The sequence below is a fragment of the Glycine soja genome, chromosome 4 (assembly GCF_004193775.1).
Source record: "Glycine soja cultivar W05 chromosome 4, ASM419377v2, whole genome shotgun sequence".
In the NCBI taxonomy this organism is placed as follows: domain Eukaryota; kingdom Viridiplantae; phylum Streptophyta; class Magnoliopsida; order Fabales; family Fabaceae; genus Glycine; species Glycine soja.
In genome coordinates this window covers 612,022-632,992 of record NC_041005.1, presented here as the reverse complement: position 1 = coordinate 632,992, position 20,971 = coordinate 612,022, and the positions used below count along the sequence as shown (strand labels likewise).

At 33.9% G+C, this 20,971-nt stretch overlaps 3 protein-coding genes and 1 pseudogene across 4 annotated transcripts; 2 read left to right on the top strand and 2 right to left on the bottom strand.

Annotated features, from left to right (window-relative positions):
* Positions 1–455: 455 nt before the first annotated feature.
* Positions 456–6,840, top strand: LOC114408431 (annotated as a pseudogene).
* An 879-nt stretch (positions 6,841–7,719) lies between these two features.
* On the top strand, positions 7,720–10,401 carry LOC114408429 (NADH dehydrogenase [ubiquinone] 1 beta subcomplex subunit 9-like). Of its 2 annotated transcripts, XM_028371474.1 has the most exons (6): positions 7,720–7,892; positions 7,968–8,009; positions 8,205–8,286; positions 8,900–8,955; positions 9,986–10,064; positions 10,145–10,401. In XM_028371474.1, exons 1-5 carry the CDS (start codon positions 7,767–7,769, stop codon positions 10,025–10,027), a joined length of 348 nt encoding a protein of 115 aa, XP_028227275.1. In that variant the 5' UTR covers positions 7,720–7,766; the 3' UTR covers positions 10,028–10,064; positions 10,145–10,401. The 2 variants fall into 2 exon arrangements, with proteins under 2 accessions (XP_028227275.1, XP_028227274.1); XM_028371473.1 differs by having other exon boundaries at positions 9,986–10,401.
* Positions 10,402–13,702: 3,301 nt separating this feature from the next.
* On the bottom strand, positions 13,703–14,354 carry LOC114408430 (30S ribosomal protein S31, mitochondrial-like). Its single transcript, XM_028371475.1, has one exon. The coding sequence runs from the start codon at positions 14,257–14,259 to the stop codon at positions 14,008–14,010; it is 252 nt and encodes an 83-aa protein (XP_028227276.1). The 5' UTR covers positions 14,260–14,354; the 3' UTR covers positions 13,703–14,007.
* A 1,256-nt stretch (positions 14,355–15,610) lies between these two features.
* Positions 15,611–19,236, bottom strand: LOC114408428 (ubiquitin fusion degradation protein 1 homolog). Its single transcript, XM_028371472.1, has 9 exons — positions 19,001–19,236; positions 18,675–18,755; positions 17,717–17,741; positions 17,593–17,625; positions 17,377–17,498; positions 17,136–17,266; positions 16,418–16,620; positions 16,139–16,338; positions 15,611–16,035 (listed from the first exon to the last, which is right to left on the bottom strand). Exons 1-9 carry the CDS (start codon positions 19,001–19,003, stop codon positions 15,946–15,948), a joined length of 888 nt encoding a protein of 295 aa, XP_028227273.1. The 5' UTR covers positions 19,004–19,236; the 3' UTR covers positions 15,611–15,945.
* Positions 19,237–20,971: the final 1,735 nt, after the last annotated feature.

The following is a 20,971-nucleotide window of genomic DNA, read 5'->3' as shown; positions in this document are numbered from 1 at the left end:
TTTTGGGTCGCATTTGTGGTTAAACTTTCAATTGCGGTTCTCTCTCCGTCAGAGGAAGACGTTAAAGGACAGAGAAAGTTGAAGGTAATTTCATTGAGTCGTGAAACATTAATTTCTACAAGAATATCTGACCGTATGTGTTTGTTGGAAAGAAGAAAAAAGAGGGAGAGTGAAAGGGATGGTGTTGTTTGTTTTGGGACCATTGCTCCGTGTAACTAACGATTTATGGTCTTGTTTCGTTGAATTGCGTTCTCAGTTCTCAGACATTGAGCGTTTGCCACGATCAAACTATTTTTTTATTGGTCATTGGTGAACCAAGGATAAAAATATTTTTATTTTTTATTTGCTCTTCACGTCCCTCACCTCTCTCTCTCTCTCTCTCTCTCCAGATGAAGGTTGATAATCTCTCTTCTTTGTTATTTTACTTTCTTTTTTTGTTTTTAATTTATTGAAGAGAAGTTCTAGTCATATAAGGCCTACAAGCGACAAGTAAGAATTGATTGACGATTAAATAGTAATTAGTTACCAGTATTCTGTTGTTCCTGGTCTTTCTAAAGTTAGCTTCTTCTTGCTGTTATTGCGTATTTATTTATGAGCTGAAGTTAATGGGTTGTTGTCTTTTCATTCATGATGTGAATAATGCTCAAATTTAAGGGCTTGGTATTTTTGTGAACAGCCAGCTGTTTTCCTATAACTATCTTACATATTTGGGAAAGCAATAATAGCTTTTATAATTTACAACATCACTTGTTTTCACTTTTAAAAGTGAGAAATGGGAGCTGTTGCTGGAGAAGAGTTAGTTAAATGGGAGAAGATGGGAGGAGTGGGAGGCCATGAGGAGAAGATTCTGGTGTTAGTGAGGCTGAGGCCTTTGAGTGAGAAGGAAATTGATGTGAATGAAACAGGAGATTGGGAATGCATCAATGACACTACCATCTTATACCGGAACACCCTTCGGGAAGGTTCCACATTCCCAAGTGCCTACACCTTTGGTAAGCAAATGCATATCTTTGATGTTGCTATATTATTCATTGTCATAAATTGTAATCAAAATCAAACAATTCTATGATTGCACTATATTGACAAGAATTGGAATCTTAGAACATGGCTTGATTCATAAAGTACGTTTACTGGATCTGTGGATCACTTTACTTTGCCTGGAGAACAAGGTTTAGTTGCTTTGAATAATTTCAAGTTCTCTTGCTTTGACTTTCCATGGCAGAGATGCACTTCTTTTTCTATTTTTCCTGGGTCCAACTTGGGAAAGTACTTAATTGAATTGGTGATACAAACATTTTGATGATTCTTTTTTCACTTGTTTTGATTTGACAAGACTAACTAAGATGCCATTCCCTTTTTTCCCTTCTCTTTTATTTTAAAACGACTGTACATTGCCTCACTTCAAAATGCATTTTGCTTAGTTTTTTTTGTAATGATTGTGTTTTGGAAGCATTGTTGATTAAGTTTAAGATATAATGTATCAGAGGTTCATTTATTATGGATAAAATGTTTCTGAATTTTTATTATGATTTGGTTGTAGATAGAGTATTTCGGGGTGACTGTTCCACAAAGCAGGTATATGAAGAAGGGGCCAAAGATATTGCTCTTTCAGTTGTTGGCGGAATAAACTGTAAGTATATAATTTTATGCTACCCAGTTTCTCGTCAAGACTTCCCAATCAGTCTCCTTTGACTAAAATACGTATTTATACATTCTTTCAGCAAGTATTTTTGCCTATGGGCAAACGAGTAGTGGAAAGACATACACGATGATTGGAATAACTGAATATGCTGTAGCAGATATTTTTGACTATATAAATAAGGTAGCTGGACAGATTTATTGATCTAGCTGTTTAATTCTTCAGTATCATTTTCCACCATAATTCTTGTTTCTAATATTACAAGTCTTGCTAAGAAAAGGTTACCGTGACTTTTTTAGCATGAAGAAAGAGCTTTTGTGTTGAAGTTCTCAGCAATTGAAATTTACAACGAAATTATTAGAGACCTCCTGAGCACTGAGAACACATCACTAAGGCTGCGTGATGATCCTGAGGTGAATGCATTCTGTAATCTATATATATTTAATATATTGAATTGAAGAAGAAATGATATCGTTTATTTAACTGTTTCTCTATTTTTCAGAGAGGACCAATTGTAGAGAAACTTACAGAGGAGACTCTCCGGAACTGGGTGCATTTGAAAGAGCTCCTATCATTCTGTGAAGGTAAAAGAAATTTGCATAACTTTCTTGACACGGGTTGGTTTACAGTATTACATTTCCTGCTATATTCTTGCAGCACAGAGACAGGTAGGAGAGACATACCTCAACGACAAGAGTTCTCGATCTCACCAAATTATCAGACTGGTTTGTGTGTCTTCCCCCTTGCTGCTTAGTACATTGTGTTTTCTATATCTTGTTGACTTATGTTATTGGAATTTTAACCTTGCAGACAATTGAAAGTTCTGCCAGAGAATTCATGGGTAAAAGCAGCTCAACCACCTTAGCTGCTAGTGTGGTATGTTTCAATTTTTAAATTCTTCCTCTCACTCAACAAAAAATGTTTAGAACATTTTACTATTATTTTTGTTTCTTTTCTCTGCAGAATTTTGTTGATTTGGCAGGGAGTGAGCGTGCATCTCAGGCATTATCAGCTGGGGCCAGATTGAAAGAAGGCTGTCATATAAATCGGAGTTTACTCACTCTTGGAACAGTTATTCGTAAACTTAGGTTGTCCCCTTCTTTCTTAGCCTATGGTGTCTACCTTCTTTATTCAGCTTTTAATATTGTTAGCAAACCTACATCCGGATTGTTTAATTCAACTGCAAGTCATATGGATGCCTGCCTCTTATTTTATTGTTGATTAATTAATCATATCTTCATTGTTTATGACTTCACGACCTGTCAGGCTACAAGGTTAACTTTGTGTTTTCTATGCAAGAACTGACTAGCCTATTTTTTCTTTTCGCTACTATCGGATTGAAATTATTGATGTCATCATAGGCTCATACCAGTAAGATAGCCTTTCTTTCAGAAAAGAGAAAAAGAGCATTAAGATAGCCTTTTTATTAATTATAAGACACTGAGTTCCTTTTATAGGGTTGAGTAGGATTAATTAGCCATTTAGTCCCTATAGTTTTCAAACTTTTAGTCCCTGTAATTAATAAGTGTGTTTTTTATTCCCTGAAGTTTATATTTTAATTCCTAAAAGGTCTCTGCCGTTAAATTTTTTTAATTAACGGAGTTAAAAAAATTTAACAGCAGGAACCTTTTGGGAATTAAAATGTAAATTTCAGGAATTAAAAAATCTACTTATTAAACTTCAAGGACTAAAAAATTCACTTATGAACTATAAGGACTAAAAAGGGTAAGTTTAAAAATTATAAGGACTAAATGGATAATTAAATCGGTTGGATATTAGTTAATGTTAACTTCACCAGTAAATAAAAATTTGGGTGAAGAAGCAAGCCGGATATTCATATTATGTACCTCGTGTTGTGACTAATTAGAGAGATCTTCTCACTGTAAACTTATCTGATGGGCTACACTTTCTATGAAGCTGTTCAAATGTAAAATTCAGTAGTTTCTGTTGGCTGACATATGTGCTTGGATGCAGTAAGGGAAGACAAGGACACATCAATTATAGAGATTCTAAGTTGACACGCATACTGCAGCCTTCCTTAGGTGGCAATTCTAGAACAGCCATTATTTGCACTTTGAGCCCTGCACGGAGCCATGTTGAGCAAACTAGAAACACCCTTCTTTTTGCTTGTTGTGCAAAACAAGTGACCACTAAAGCACAGGTTAATGTAGTGATGTCTGATAAGGTATTGGTCAAGCAGCTGCAAAAAGAGGTAGCCAGATTAGAGACTGAGTTGAGAACTCCTTGTCCTCCTTCCACCAATTGTGATTGTGCAGCAATGTTGAGAAAGAAAAATCTCCAGATACAAAAGGTCGTAATTTGCTTCTTTTTTTTTTAATTCATATGATATTCATTTTATGTTGATTGTAGACATATCTTGACGTGGAACTTTGAAGATGTTGATTTAGAACTTTTGGTGTATTAACCCCTCTTTTCTGGTTAATTGTCCATTTGTGTAAATTAAACAATACTTATGTCATAATATCTAAAATTGGTTTCATCATTTTCTTAGATTTCGTATCATACCTAAAGCTGTAAATTGGTGCTTACTGATGCATCTTTCACCCTTGTGCATGTTACGTTTTTGTTACTCCTTGGATGTTGATAACATGGGTTTCAATTATTCAGATGGAGAGGGAGATTCGGGAGCTTATTGAGCAACGTGATCTTGCTCAATCTCAGGTTGAGGATTTGCTGCGCATGGTTGGAAATGATCAGAAATCTAGAAAAGTAATTTCTATCTCCTAATTAGTGAACTTATATAAGAAATTATGCCTCTGAATTTGGTTTGCTCTCCTTATAATTCAGTCTGACATTAATAATTGTTGTAATATGCAGGAAAGGATGAACACCTGGGAAGATGATGATTCAACATCAGAGTCATCAAGCATTTACCCTTCTGATTTACGCATTAGAGAATTCAACAATCCTCACTACAACAATGAAAACAGTGAAAGTAGTCCTGATAGTAAGTTGTTTCTCTTCCCTTTGTCAATAGTAAGTAGGCTGCTAGAAATTAATAGTTAGTACCATTCAAGAGTAGAACCACATCATATTTAGTCATTTGATAACTTTTGTTTGTACAGAACACCCTGATGAATGCTGCAAAGAAATTCTAAGTGTTGAATTGGAGGAATCAAGTAGAGATGACCTTGAATATGCTAATCCATCAGTAAGTGACAATGGGGTGTTGGCATTAACATTGTATGGAGAGGAAAATGTAATAAGTCAGGAGATACCGACCCCTGTGAATGAGGATAGGGAGGACAGACAGAACCAATTAACATATGGTGTGTTGGAGCAGAGAATCGATGATTCACAATTGAGTAATGATTCTCCTTTGACTATGTCAGAAACAGTGTCAAATTGTAGGAATCTTAAATTAATAAGGAGCTGGAGTTGTAGGGAATATTACATGACTGGTTCTCCGGAGAAAACGGGAGAAATGCAGAGGACTCCGGCCAGTAGTTTTAAAAAATGCTTCCCTGGAAGACCAGATGGATTGCAGAGAAAGTTCCTTCCATTAACTTATGGCTCTTCCACAAAATTGTCAATGAATGGCTCTCCATCTTCTATTGGAAGCCCCTCTATGGATGAGTTAAGAACCAACAGCATGAGATCATATGCTAATGAAGATGTTACTAGCCTCCAAACTTTCGTTGCTGGGATGAAGGAAATGGTAAAACTTGAGTATGAGAAGCAGCTTGTAGATGATGATCAGGTGCAAATGAATCATTTCAAATCATTTCTTATTTCTTAAAATTTAAGCTAAAAAAATTACACATTTATTATTTTTTTCTTTGAACTAACTGAAATTGTTCACATGCTTGTTCCATTATGCAATATTAACCAGTTACCAATGCAACTATGAATTATGCTTTATTAAAAGTGTTTATTGCTTCATAAGTAGGTAGCTTTACTCTGGTCATTCTTGTTATTAATTCCTTTTCAATATTTATTGTGTGAAATTGTTGCTTGTCATTAGCAAATATAGGAAGAATATTGAACCTCTACTGTATCAAGATATTCATATTGATACTTGTAGCAGCCATGGATAATAAGTTCACACAATCATATTTGTTGCAGCTGTTATTTCATTTTCTATTCGTGTAACGATTCATTCGATGCTTAAAAGTCTCATTTGAAAAGTCGCTGTTACTCTTGAACGTCGATGTTTTTGACTAAATTCTTGTTACTGAATTGTAGGATCAGCAAGCAGAGACAACAACTTTTAGATTTGAAAAGAATATGAAAGATGTAGGTGTGGGTTCAATGTTAGAGGCACCTGAATCTCCTGTAGAATGGCCTCTGCAATTCAAGCAGCAGCAAACAGAAATAGTGGAACTGTGGCAAGCCTGCAATGTATCATTGTTTCACAGGACTTACTTCTTTCTTTTGTTCAGAGGTGATCCAACTGACTCCATTTATATGGAGGTGGAGCTTAGAAGATTATCTTTCCTCAAAGAAACATTTGCCAGTGGAAATCAGTCCACGAACGACGCTCACACCGTCACATTAGCTTCAAGGTTCTCTCTTGTTTCTGTCACATGAGCATCTGATATACATCTTGCTCATGGACACTGCTTAATGTTGACTGACATACCTGTCTTTGTTTGGGGAAACAGTGCGAAGGGTGTTCGGTGGGAGAGAGAGGTGCTGGTCAAGCTGATGCGGAGAAGGCTATCCGAGGAAGAGAGGAAGAATCTCTTCAGCAAGTGGGGCATTGCATTGGATTCAAAGCGCCGGAGGAAGCAGTTGGCGAATCGCATATGGAGCAGCACCGTTATGAACCACATCGTGGAGAGTGCTGCAGTTGTTGCAAAGTTATTGAGGTTTACAGGGCAGGGTAAGGCCCTGAAGGAGATGTTTGGCCTTAGCTTCTCACCACATAGGATGTCATATTCGTGGAGAAACACCAGGGCGTCTCTTTTTTAGGCCTCGTTTCATGTACACCAAATTTATTTATTATATAATTCACTGCTTTCCTCAATGCAAAAGGAACCATTGCCTTTCTCATTTTGGTGTTAACTTATGTTACCTAATGCCTGTGAATACTTGGTCTTGAATTGCCAACTTCACATCGTTCTCCCTCACCCTCTTTTGATACATTACAGCATTATTTCAACGAGTTCAAAACAATTTCAAGTGTTTCGCTGAATATAGTTTCATGCTGCGTATTAGTCAATATGTTTTCCGTTTTCCCTCTTGGTATTATAGCATCATTGCTCAAACTTCAGATATGAATGTATTGTATGTAATAAAGTCCCCAGTCGCTTAGGAGTTGAGGCCAGTTTATAAACATCCTCTTTTTTTAATGCATTGAGGTGCTATGTGAAGACGAAATCATGATGGGTGATTGAATCATTCTTGATATGATTTTTAAGTTTTTTATTATAAAAATAAATAAATTTATTACATGTGATATAATGTAAAAAATATAGCACTACTAGCTCATATGTTAAACATGTTTAAAATATACATTCATTTTCCTTTAAATATCTGTGGTACATTTAAGTTTATCTAAAAAAATCAATGATGAAACATTCAAAATTAGTTATAGAAAAAGCCAATGTAATTGAAAGACACGTTTGCATAATTATTTATCAGTTTTAAGAGGGTTTTTATCTTTTGGGTAGAATTTGAAGAGGTTTGTTTATATTGAAAAGGATTCAAATATAATTCACATTCATTTATAGATAAGGAAAGTGTATATTTTATATATGAGAGAATAATGTCATTTACTCTAATTTTATGTTTACTTTTTTTATGGTCCATATATTTGTTTTGGACTTTCAAATGCATACTGTGTATTGAAAAAAATATGATTTCACTTCTTTAAAGTGAGGAAGGATAAATTAAGTAATCTCAGTAGTTAACTCTAGAGGATCCGGAAAAATCAGTTATACTAGCACAAAAAACATTAGAATTTACCAAGAAGCGTAGACAAAGGATGGAGTAAAAATTGGACCCAACAATAGATGGAAAGCCCATTTGAAAAATAGAAGGCCCAATGTTGAGATGGTCTGGTCCAATTCTGATACGACGTCGTGGCGGGTTTGACTTGGAGGTTGTTTGCCTTTGGCATTTTTTCGCCAATCCCTGAGGAGAACTGAAAAAAGCAGAAAGTATGGCTTCGACGGCAGCGTACCTGGCTCGGCGCGCGGCGCAGAAGGAGAGGGTTCGGATCCTCTACCGCCGTGCCCTCAAAGACACTCTCAACTGGGCCGTACATCGCCACCTCTTCTACGACGACGTACCATTCATTCTTTTCCCATTTCCCCTTTTCAATCCTTATTTCTTCCCTAATTCCCTTTTTCTTCTTTTTCAGGCTTCAAACCTCCGCGAAAGGTTCGAGGAGAACAGACACGTGGTTCGTTTCCCTCTTTTCACTTCCCTTCCCTTCCAAATCATCGCATCTCTAACATGGTTTCGATCCACACATCCCTTGTCATATTTTGTACCCTAATTGTTTGTTATTTGGACTATGTATGTTGTAATTAGGGATTTGTGTCACTCGTATTCCATTCGATTTCTTATATGTTGTCTGATGTTGGTTCCATTACAGGAAGACCCTGATACCATTGACAGGCTCATAGCGGATGCTGAAGCTTCCTACAACAAGTGGCGCCATCCTGATCCTTATATTGGTAAATTAACCACTTTGCCAACACTGCTTCGTATATACCCTATGCCACATTGTTTTCTTTCACTCTCCATTGGAAATTATAACATATCACATCCATAACAAAATATTACCCTACTTTTTTTCTTTCTTTTCAAATTCTTAATATCATTCAGACAATGGGTAAAAAATATAGTTGAGAATATTATGTTAATGTCCTCTGATTGTAAATAATTCTAAACATGATTGCTTTAAACATAACTTCACCCCTTCTCCATTTGTTTGGTGCTAGCCTCATTGAAAGTGCTGATGGGAGTTGAGGGTACTTCCATCAAATGATTATTAGGCATATCCTCCGTAGTCAGTATCTTTGCTTGTCACTGTAATCAAACTGTTAAACTTACAAAAGATAAATAAATAAAGGCCATTATTTTGAAAGATTTAATTTACCAAAGCTACAATATGCCTTGGAGCATAGGCACAAAGGCAAGGTATCGCCCATATTTTAGTTTTCCTGGGTTTAGGGTAGATTTATCTGCGCATGTTACTCTACTCATTGGCCCTTTTCTTTCCTGTTTTGTTATATAGTCCAATTCAGATATTGACTCTTTTTACTCCTATTTTCTGATGTATAATAGTTCCTTGGGCTCCTGGTGGTTCCAAGTTTACTCGCAACCCAACTCCACCTCAAGGGGTAAGTTGTTATGGTTATATCATAGGTTTATCTTTTCCATTTTTTGTTAGTCCTACTTATTAATTTTGCTACATTCATGGGCATCACTAAATTCTTTTTCCATCTTCAGTTAATACTTTTGAATTAAATTTTATGTATATACATTTGTGCAGTAGAATTGAGAATTCACGACAAGTTCATTCAATGAGATATACACAATGTCCTGTGCAAGAGGCCTAAAATACCTGCATAAGGCCCCATGTTCTTCTTTTTGCATGGGGCATTGTGTCTATACCTCTCATCACAAGCATCAGATGACCCCATCATTTGACCTGTCGTGTGAGGGTATTGCACAAAATGTTCCAAATCTGTGTCTCGGTGTGTTATTTAATCACTTTATAAACTTTGTGGCGTTTTTCTTTGGAAAATGCAGTGAACTTCCTCATGATTATTAAGTCGTTAACCTGGTCTATATAGCTGGAATAGTGTATCTCATCTCCTCTGCATTATATACTAAATGTGTGTGTGATAATTTTAGAAGTTAACAAGCATTGTTCTCCCCATATTTCTGCAATGGGTACTATTGTTGGATGAGCAATTTTCACTTTTGAACAAGTGATGGAATGTTCAAGACTGGCTAACTGAGATCTTCGGTGGTGATAATAATCTAATCATGAGAATGAAGACTGCAATAAGTTTACTTCTTTTGCAAGGCCAACCTCCATAGTTTGTTAGGTTTTTGAAATAATTAATCCTGTCATTCTATAAATCCACTATTGGATATTCACTCCCTGTGCAAGAATATCAAGGTCTTTCAAAAATCGGTGAATTGGTATGCTGTTTTCCACACTTGATCAGAGAGGGTATATGCATAAAATGTTATGAGGGATAGGAGGAAATTCTCCGTTTGAGTAGGACATCCTTCCTGTATGCTTGCTTTCAATGGTCCTCATTCATTTTATTCTGTATGAGATACCCAAAAGTTGTTCCAATTTATTGATTTGGAATATGCTTATTTCTGTTTGATTTTGTTTTTGTGTTTTTTATGCAGATTGAGATAGTTTATAATTATGGCCGAGAAGATAATGACTGAAATCTGATTTTTTCTTGCATCCTTACAATGAATAAAGGTCTGCAATCAAACTGTTCTGTATTACTAGATTGTGGATTAAATGACCTTCATTTATGTGATGAGCATAAATTGATACAGATTGAGGAGTCCATCCATGCTTATGATGTTGAAAAAATTTATCACCTCCGAACCAGATGGTACCTTGATTTGAATGTTTTTAAGATTCTGTCATTGATACTTGTTAGTGCGTGTCTGAAATTTTACATAAAACTAGTTGCATAAATTGTCTGCAAATTCTGAATATTGGGTCTTCTCGATATCATTTAAACTTTGTTAACTGTTGAGCTACACTATCACCCTATTACAATGGCTAATGAGAGCTAGTTTAGTACTTATTTTGAGTTCTCAGAACAACCATATACACAAGGTATGGAAAGAAATTGGTTAAATAATAAAATTCTGACTCTATGGCAAGTGCAGAGGAATGCCTCATGAAAAGAATAGTTGACAATCCCGTGCAGAATTGAATATCCAATAGGAACGAAACTCCACCCAGTCGTCTTCAAAGTAAATGGAGGGTGATGTATTTTTTTTTTTCTCGATGCGACTGTACCACAAAAAAACAACAACGAAAGGGTTTAATTTTCCGTATGTAGGGCAGTTGAATCGGTGACGGTGGCATTGCATTATAGCCTAAAACCAATATAGCTACTATAATTGTACAATATGATTCAATGTTCTAATGTATACTTATATTGCAAATTTCTCAATTAAGAGGTTTATAATTTTTTTTAGTATACATTAATTTGGCAAATTTTCTTATAGACAATGGTTGAAGAATATATATTACTTTGTATACTTATAACGCAATTATTCCCCTGCACTGCTACTTCTAAGGAGACTATGTAAAGGGTCCATAGTTGAAGTAACAAAGGTATATGTTCCTAGTGTTTCCTTAAAGAAAGTTGCTTGTGCGGAAGAAGAGTGTCTTAAAGACGTTGAAAAAATTACTTAATTAAATACCATAAATTATTTGAAGACAAATTATATAAAATTATAAAATTAGTTCTCTTCTTTTAATAGTGTATTAAATACTCTTCAACCATTGTCTTTGAAATATTTAATAACAACACTTGTTTTAAAAAAAATATTAAACAATTTTACTTTTTTATTAAAATATATATATTTTTATTAAATATAATCTATTCTGGAATTATAAAATAATATATTTTCATTTTGACTCGTTTTCCAATGCGGCATTGGTCAAAATTCTCCTGACGTAACTGATGTTGGTAGTTTTATAAACTAAAGGATTTAATATATAATTACCTCAAACAAACATACGATAAAAAATTGGTGTTGACTGAGCTTTGGAGAGGCTATCCCTGCGTTGAAGATGTATCCTATGGCGAATAGATGTCGTTTGCATATTGGACATCTCGAATAGCCTGTCATAATAGGATGTTCAAGTCATTTCTTTTGTTGCTAAAAATAGGTAGGTTACTAATTTAATCTTAATTCACTTCACCTACACCATCTTTTTTCTGTGAGCTCTTCCACATATAACTTTGCGTCCAACAGTAATATGATTTTGCTTCAGCCTATAAGATAACTGATACTCGCCCACCAAAGCAGAATATCTAGAGTTCAGACGGACCTTTTTGTGTTCATTTGTGTCTCTAATAGAATTCTTACCAACATAGACATAACTAAGATGAGGAAGATGTTCTCGAACACCACTTCTTCGGGTGCCCGTGCAACAACATTGCGTGTAATTGGGGCTCTCATTGCTATGCCCATGCTGATATGGAGCACCTGCTATGGACATCAAGCCACAAGAGGACCACAAAGACACCCACTAGACCAATGAATTTCGTGGGTCGGAGCGTTGATTATGATTTCAGGTTTCCTTCTTCTTGCTCTGGGGATTCCCGTAATTGCTGGTTTGTTTCTTAGGTTGTTAGAGGAGCTACAATATCAGAAAGAAAACGGCATTCATCAGAGTAGCAAACTGAAAGAAAAGTTAACGAGTTTTGTTGTAATTGAGCACCGTTCTCCTGGAAAAACTACAAGTCTACAACAGGGTATTTTCTCCATTTGTTCTTTATTGTTTAAATTATTTTAATGGAAGCAGTAGATCATACTACACTGCTAACGCGGACAAATCTCCATTCTTCATTTCTCACCTTCTATAAACAAAGATGTTAACTTAGTTCTTGAATCTTGATTGTTGGTATTTTTTTTATCGGCAAATTTTAATTGCCACTTTTTTAGTTTTTATTAGCAGGAGAGATCGAACTCACGACTTCTTCCTCTTTTTCTTTTTTTTTAATCACTCAATCAACCTTATATCTCCAATTGTTGGTGTAATGTGACTGGAGTATCAAGAATTGGTCGGCTATAGAGGCTTTAGGAAGAAAAGACATTGCTTGCTAGTTTCAAATTTTTTATTGCACAAAAACAGTGATGACATCCGATATTACATTTTTCCGCTGGAAAACCTATAATACAATGTTGACTGTATCAATTTTTTTACTGTTTCAGTTTTATTAATAATAGTCTTTCAAATTAATTGCCAATACAGAGGGAAACATCAATCAAGCAATGAAGTAAATTTCTAATCTTTTGAATATGATCAAAATATTCATGCTCTTTTGGGTTATTTACACTGGAATTAACAATAAGCCTGCAAGAGTGGGCAAACCCTGCTAGGTCTCCCCACTATTATGAAATCCTACACCAGACTGTTATTATCTCTCACTCTCTAGTCTCTACACACATATACACCAACAAAAAAAAAAAATGCTACCAGACCTAAAACACTTAATTGACTGGGTTGTTGATTCATAAATGTTTTTATGATCAAATGCGATTCAAGTCTGGTTCAGTCAATCTCATAGACCGAAAAACGGGAAAGAACTCACTCATTTGGTATATAACTAAATAAAAAACTAAAATGGTTGTGCACAAAAATTAACCTTCAATTCCACAGCACCAAATGAATGTTTCTTCCTCTTTCCTGAAGGCTGAACAAAGGTATGGATGACATTTCATCACATAACATACATTAGATAAGAGCTTAGTTAACAAATATGTTAGATGTGACAGCATGTATGGGTTAGCTATCGCCCTTTTTATATATAGAAGTGAACTAAGGAGTTTTCTGTAGAATTTTATAATAGCAAGGAGGTCTATGTTGCAAACACAAAATACAAGAGGAGTAATTTACTCAAAATATCATTACAAATGACCTTAACAATTTATAAGAGCAGGTACACACATATAGAGAACGCATTTAGTGAGAACATTGTTTTCTATATAAGATTGAAAGAAAGAAATTTGAATCATAAACCTGTATATGCATGGTCAAGATTAAAAATTCTAGTCACATAATCACTTAGAAAAATCATGTGACATTTTAAAAAACTCACATGATTTGTGTGCGATGATCTCATAGTCAATATTTATTCTTCTCACTCTCAATAAAGAAGATCCCCCTCCCTCTCTTAACACACTCAATATAATTTTATATGAGGGATGGGGATTAAAACCTACCTCCATATCGACATCTTTCATAGAAAATTCCTGAATAACCAAGTGAAGTAGCTATGCATTCTAAACTCGCATTTTAACGTTTTGAAATTTCATAAGATGATTTGCAAAATTAAGAGCAGCAACTGTAGGTATGACCACACATTCTAAACTCACATTCTTGTTTTCGTGGATTAAGGATTCAGCCATAAATCACAGCAAATGTCACTCTCCAAGGATATAAATCCAAAGACCAGTTAAAAGTGCACAATAATCTACCAGCTCAACCAAGTCCCTTATCTATTACAAACTAACAAACATTTGAATTAACTTGTAGTTAATGAGAGTTTATAATTGCAAAATCCTATTATTTGTTTTGATGATAAAACCAAACAGAGCGTAGTGAAAATCCAATTGAATAGAAAATGGTAACGAAAGTACATATACGATATGAGGGAATAGAATGGGAATCAGATGAGCTTGAAAGGGAGAGGCCAAGGAGTGGACCTGGGAACTTCGACCTTGTCCTTGATGCGCTCTATCATCTTCTCTTTCTTCGGCCTAGCGTTACCGTACGAACCCTTGAACCTCTTCCCTTTCTTCGTCTTCTGGTCCCCGCGTCCACACACTTGAGGCACCGCCGGAGCCGCCCTCTCCGCCGTCATGAACAACCTCGCAGCCACGCTGCACCGCTGCATCACGCTCGCACCATTAACGGCCATGAAGCAAAAAGTTGGGGGTTTAAGGGGTGCCAACCAGTAGCAATTCCCTTGTGTTGCTCAACTTCGCGCAACAATTGTAAGTAATTGTTTGTGCTTTTATTTATTCTCATATTTTATTCAGTTTGTTTCTTTCTTTCTTTTTCTCTTTCAAATTGAGATAATATACTTGTATTCATCTTTTAGTTTAAATAAATTCTAATAAAAAAAATACTTGAAATAATAATAGAAATATATAATTAAATTAAAATAGATGAGTTTTAAAGTAATTATTGCTTATGACAAAAATCAATAGTCTTAACATGCATGACAACTTATGATTTAATGTCTATGTAAAAATCATTTACATAGTTACACTCTCATTGTATTAAATTAAATCCTTTTAGATAATAGAGCAAATTAAAAATATAAATTTGAAATAATGATATCAAAATATAAACAATTGATGTTGATATTTGAAACAAGAAAACAAAAAATATATATAAAAAAAAAAGTAAAACGTAAGGACTAAGGATATGTAAAGTTATGTAAGGACGCTCCAACACTCAAATCAATCAAGATTTTAGCATAAGAAAAATGTTAATAATATACTCTCAGTTATTCAAGTATTGTTTTGGTAAAATTTTTTACTAATGTTCAGGATTGACTTAATAATAAGTGAGGTATAAAATAATTTTTTTTAAAAAAATATTAATTTAAATAAAAGTTATATGTTGAGTTTTTTATACCACGCATGAGGCCTTTTTTACTTTACAAAAACTAAAAACAAATAATTTATTTTGATAAATCTAAAGTTTGAGTTTCAGTTATTTTATCCTTGACCACCCTTCAGTAATCTCTTAGGATTTAGGAAGTTTAGATTCAAATTTGGAAATTCGCCATATTTTTTTGTTTTTTAAGCACAAGCGATGGCTGATAAGAAAATATCGGTATTGTCTGTTGATCTTATATTCTTAATTTTGTTTCAATTTCTTGTTTTTCTCTGAGATCACCGTAGTCCTTGATGGGAATTTGCCTTTACTTTCTTGAATTTCTATCTTCTTGCTTTTTCCCCTAAACTATTAGAATAGGATGTTTTGATGTCTTTGCAACGGATTTTTTTTTCCGGATCAGTAAGCCCAGACCATCGTGCATCCACACATCATCGAGGCCCAACCCAGGAAAAGGCTACCCCTCTCCGAACTCCATAAGCCTGAACTAGAGAATTGATGGTCAAATAACACATTTTTGAGTATTCATTGGTTGAATATTGTCAAACTATTAGAACACATTTTTGTTCGATTATCTTTCCGTAGATCTAAATTAAAAAATACTGCAATATAGTAGGTTATCAGGTGAATACTTGAGCCGGGTCTGAGAAAGAAATATGGCTAGATTATTAACATTCAATGTCACACTCAGCCACAATCAACTTAACATTGAGGTAGAAAAAGAAGCCTAGAAGATTATCTGGACGGAAGCAGTCTGACAATACATATTCTTACCACTTTCTACTATTTTTTCCTGTCGTTATTAAAATTATTACACAAAACGGTAAGTATCATTATTGGCTAACATATGTACCAGATATTCGAATGGAATATATATTCTCCTCTTTCCTTCAACTTTTAATTACCATTTGTTGTATGATCTTATTCATATTGGGGCCAACTTAGTAAATCACTATCTAATACTTTGATTTTATATCAGTCAACCCCTTAGGGAATACTTGTTCCCAATGAAAGGCTGAAATTTCGGTTGCTTCTGATGGGGTGGCTCTTGTTTTGACTCATTCTTTTCCTACAGTAAATAGGAAAATGATATTAGTTGGCAGCCAGCTGATTATTTTTCAAGAAAGAAGGGCCATATTACAGAGGGCATTGAGTAGAAGCAGAAGAATTACCTTTCCTATTTCTTTTGTGCGGTAAAAATTCGATGCAAACACTAGCTTTCCCTGAGATGGACGAGCGAAATTTGGTGAACTAGATGTTGTAGAAGACAATGAATTGACATTTGGAACATCGGAAGGCCGTGAAGAATAAACAGGAGGAATTGAGATTCCATCCAAACGTCTACCAGTCCCAAAAAATGGATTGAACTTGCCTTCAAGGAAAATAGCTTATAGATCATATATAAAAATAACCAGATTAAGAATAGGAAATTAGGATTTAGTTATATACACCTTTGTCTAGTGTTTTGCTTGCAGTAGTAACCTTGTAATCCAAGGAAGGAGCAAAGTCCACCTCGCAGTCTGTCTCGATGATGCTTATAGCATTAGCAGGCTTTGTTTCTATAACATCCAAGTAATATTTTTTGTTGTTGTATGTCATCATGATAGTATCTCCAGTAGTCAAGCAGGAAAATTTTCTCAAAGTGGTCTCTAAGCTGCAATGTAAAGTATATGATCAAAATCTAAAGGATATTTAACACCGAGTTAAACAAAAAAAAGTACACCAAAAAATCTACAAATGGAGGGATGCCTAATATTTATATACAGAGATGGAAATAATAACAAAAAGGGATAGAACAAATTAATGAACCTACCATCACTTGAGAATTGCGACTATTTTATTCTTAAAATTTAAGTGTATTTTATATGAACCAACATCCTAAACATGACAATGTAATGATTTGAAGTCAAAACTACCTTAAGAACCGTTGATGTTTCAAGATCCATCATATATTAAATTCTTAAAACCCTGTTATAGCAAGGCTAAAGAGGTCCACCAAAAAACCAAGGTCAAAGAAAGAAAACATGCCCATGGGTTCCATTGATAACCATAAACCCATAACTGAATTGGCATGAAAACAAGGATATGCTTTTGAAGGAATATTGATTTATCATGTTCAATAACTATTTCTTATTTTCATCCAATATATTACGATCACTGACAACTCACATAGCTTTTGGATTGGAAATATCAAAAAAGTCCTTTGTGTGTGGCTGTAATTTAACATATGTTCCCTTTGGAAGTGATACGAATTTCACTCTTACGATGTCTCCCTCTTGCAAAAGCAGATTCTGCATCATCTGTATAAAACATCTCATAAGAAACTAGCATGCATTAAGAAACTAGAAACTTGGAGAACCATTCTACTGGTAACAAGGTATTCATAATGTTTCAGTTCCTCTGGTCCTACCCAGTATGGCATATATATAGTTCCTTCATCTGCAATGAACTCCAGAACCCCACAATGAGAAACCCTCTCAGAAGCACCATTTCTGAGTTCAAACATCATTGGATAATCCATACGTAGAAATGCTGCAAGATTACACTCGACATTACTCTTGTTACTTTTGTCAGTTGGACATCAACATCAGTGGAAAGATTAAAGAATATGCATTAAAAAACTAACCTAGACGGTCAAGGACTGAAGGAGGCATTATAACTGAAGCAGCAACAATCATAACATATTCAGTACATTAGACAGATAACGATACACGATATAAAACCAAACCTGGCTAGATGAGGAAACTTACTTTTATCACCATTTTCAATTTCGGGCTGCAGAATTCATGAAGAAAACAACGTAACAGTTAGAATAATTTTCTGTAAGATATATTTATTATGGATTTTGCAGCTTTTAAGATTATTTGCTTCACATTAAGAGATTAAAGTAATCAAATTAATCTTCCTGTTTTTTTTTCTTTTTCAAAATTTCATCTCTCACCGTTTTATCTTCTACTATTCCAGCTTGCTTAAAAGACTTTATTTCAACCAGATATTGGTATTTAAGCAAACATAAAGTCGAGCAAATGAATTTCTTTTCACTGAGAAGTGAACAGAGCTGACAAATGAGTCTATATGTATAATACAGAACTTCAGATGTCTATGCAAGTTCTTTTGGAAGCACACCAAGTCTGCACTTTGTAAAATCTTTTTCCTACTATACCTCTTCTAAAATGAAATGATTCATGTGCTAAACTTAATACTAGTATTTAATCAATAAAATGTATATTACCATTATTCAGTGTTATTAAACTTGACCCATATTCCTGGCACATTATTTCAACCAATGGATTGCATTTAATATTGTGCAAAACTACACGCTAAATATCGGATGCTCAACCGCTTCACCGATCAAACAGCCAGCTTGAGCCAAGTTTCTTAACCATGTAAATATTCTTCCCCTTCTCAATCAAACTACACGCTAAAACTCAATCAAATTAAAAAAAAAAAAAAGGAAAACTGGTAACATTTTCCTTCGTTGCATAGGTTATATGCTAGAAGAGTAGGTAGGATACTAGACTCTTGAAACTAAAAAGAAACTACACAACTCATGTTAGATAGTTTCACAAACAGACAGGAACCATGCTTGTAGTTTTAGTTTATCATAGTAATAAACATATTAATGAATTTTAACAGCGGTAATTAGTATGAACAGTAGTAATGAATCATCAATAGAAGTCATCATTCTCGTAATAAAGGAATGCTGACCTTTTCAATAAACGAAGCAGAGTAACATCGAAATGTCTGCTCAAATGATGATGTCCCTTGATACCCATATCCGTTAAAAAACTGCCAGTATACCAAAAAAATGCATCACGGTACTATTTCATTGTCTATGTAATTGTAAAGGCGTGTAACTATAGGGTTAAAACGGGTTAAATCATGCGTATTAAATATTAACTGATAGACTAAAGAATGATTAAAATATGACGATATATAAAGAAATCTTGTCAGAGCTAATGAAATTGAAGTAAATAATTTAGGAATAACATGTTCAACATGATACTAAATAGGAGTATATGTGTAGAGCATACCATCTTTCTTTCCTCCTCTCTCACGTGTCAAAAGTAGGAGAGAGCTTGCAGAACTAGGAAACTAGAAAAACGGATATTTATTATTGTTTTTGAAGGTCGTCGTCATGAGATAAAATAACGATGTGCTTCATGTTTTGGTGAAAGTTCAGATGACTATATCTATATGGTATATGTTCCTGGGTAGCGTCGTGCTTATACTGCTTAACAAGTACGCAAGATCAATAGTAGAATCGGGTCTACTATTACCTTCTCCCTTGAGAATTGTATTCCAACATACCAAAGAATAAAATATCATTTCTTTTAAAAAAAGTAATAGCAAAAGTATATGTATAGCTAGTATTTTAACATATACTAGATAAATTTTTATTTATATAATAAATAATTTTTTTAAATATATAAATTATATTATAATAAAAAATATTCTTTTACATCTATGCATGGAAAAGTTGTGATATGTATTATTTATTTATGTACAATAACGATAACGAGATTTAATCCTAAGATCTTGTATAAACTATTCAAAACTGCCTGCTAGACTGACGGTAATGACTAATGAGTTGATCGATATGTATCATTGTTACAACAAAAGCAACGGGCCGTTCAAGAAAGGGATTAAAGAAGTGCCTAAATTCCTTTTAGGTTTTACACAATGTGTCTTAGAAAGTATGAAATACACTTACCTTAGAATTCTGATCCAAGGAATCAAACAAATTAAACATTCTTTCATATACCTAAACGCATAATATTTAGGATGTAAAATGATGAATACTCGTACCTAACCCCAAACTTTCCTAAATTTGTTGTCATCATTATCCTTATTTGCATTTCTCATTTCTCTTCTTGGCACTAAAGCGGAAGAAGATAGACATATAAAATGCCTAGCAAATTAATACTCCTTTGACTATTCCGTAATTTCCCTTTACAATAATGAACGCTGCACAAAGCAACATTACATAAAGTTGAAATTTCAGAAAGTGGAATATGATACAGCAGTCTCTCAGTCAAAATTGATGAATTCCTCACATTTTAAAGCGTTGATATCTGTTCCTCCTTAACAAGCTGCAGTGCACGATACTAATTAGCGTCATAAAGTGAAAAAAATGATAAATAAAGATTCATTATACAGAATATCCATGATGAATTCACCGTCATAAATAACATAACAGATTAAAATTAGATGCTTTCCGTTTAACTTTTGCCAACTCAATGCTTTCCGTAAAGTTGTGGATCGCATGCAATTATCTAATCGTAAAGATACGCACCCCTTGGCCCCTATGGATTGGTGTATGATGCTGGTACTTGTTCAGTTCATTCAATATAATAATTCCTATCAATTCGATTCACTGTTATTCGACGAGAATTCTATGCCAATGCCATTAGCTTATTCCTCTAACATCTTCAACATTCTCCGTGAGCTGCACACTTCACGTGATGTGCTTGCGAGATTTTCAAAAACGGAAGTGATTTTAGTTTTAGTATTTGGAACTTAAAGCTGAAAAATAAAAGTGAGTAGTTCAAAGCTATTAATTTATTTTATTATTTAATTATAAGTATTTACTAAAATTATTTATTGAATTAACATGTTATTATAATATTTTTTATATAAATTTAACTTTTATTTTATTAATAAACATATATTTTGAGAATATTTATAATAATCAATAGTTTTAACAATATTTTTACTATAAAATACTATTTTTTATATTGTGTATTTTACTGTTAACCTTATGATAAATCTAAAAATATTTCTAATAAATTGAAAACAATGTATAGACATCATGTTTTTATTATGTTAATTAATATAATGGTTAAAATGAATAGTATAATATAAAATAATATTTTAAAATAAAATAAAATAAATCTATCGTCTTTTAATATTAATATCTTGAAGAATAATATTAAAATAATAAAATAATTATTATAAATAAAATAGTGATTAGAATAAATGGCATAATATAAGTATATTTAAAA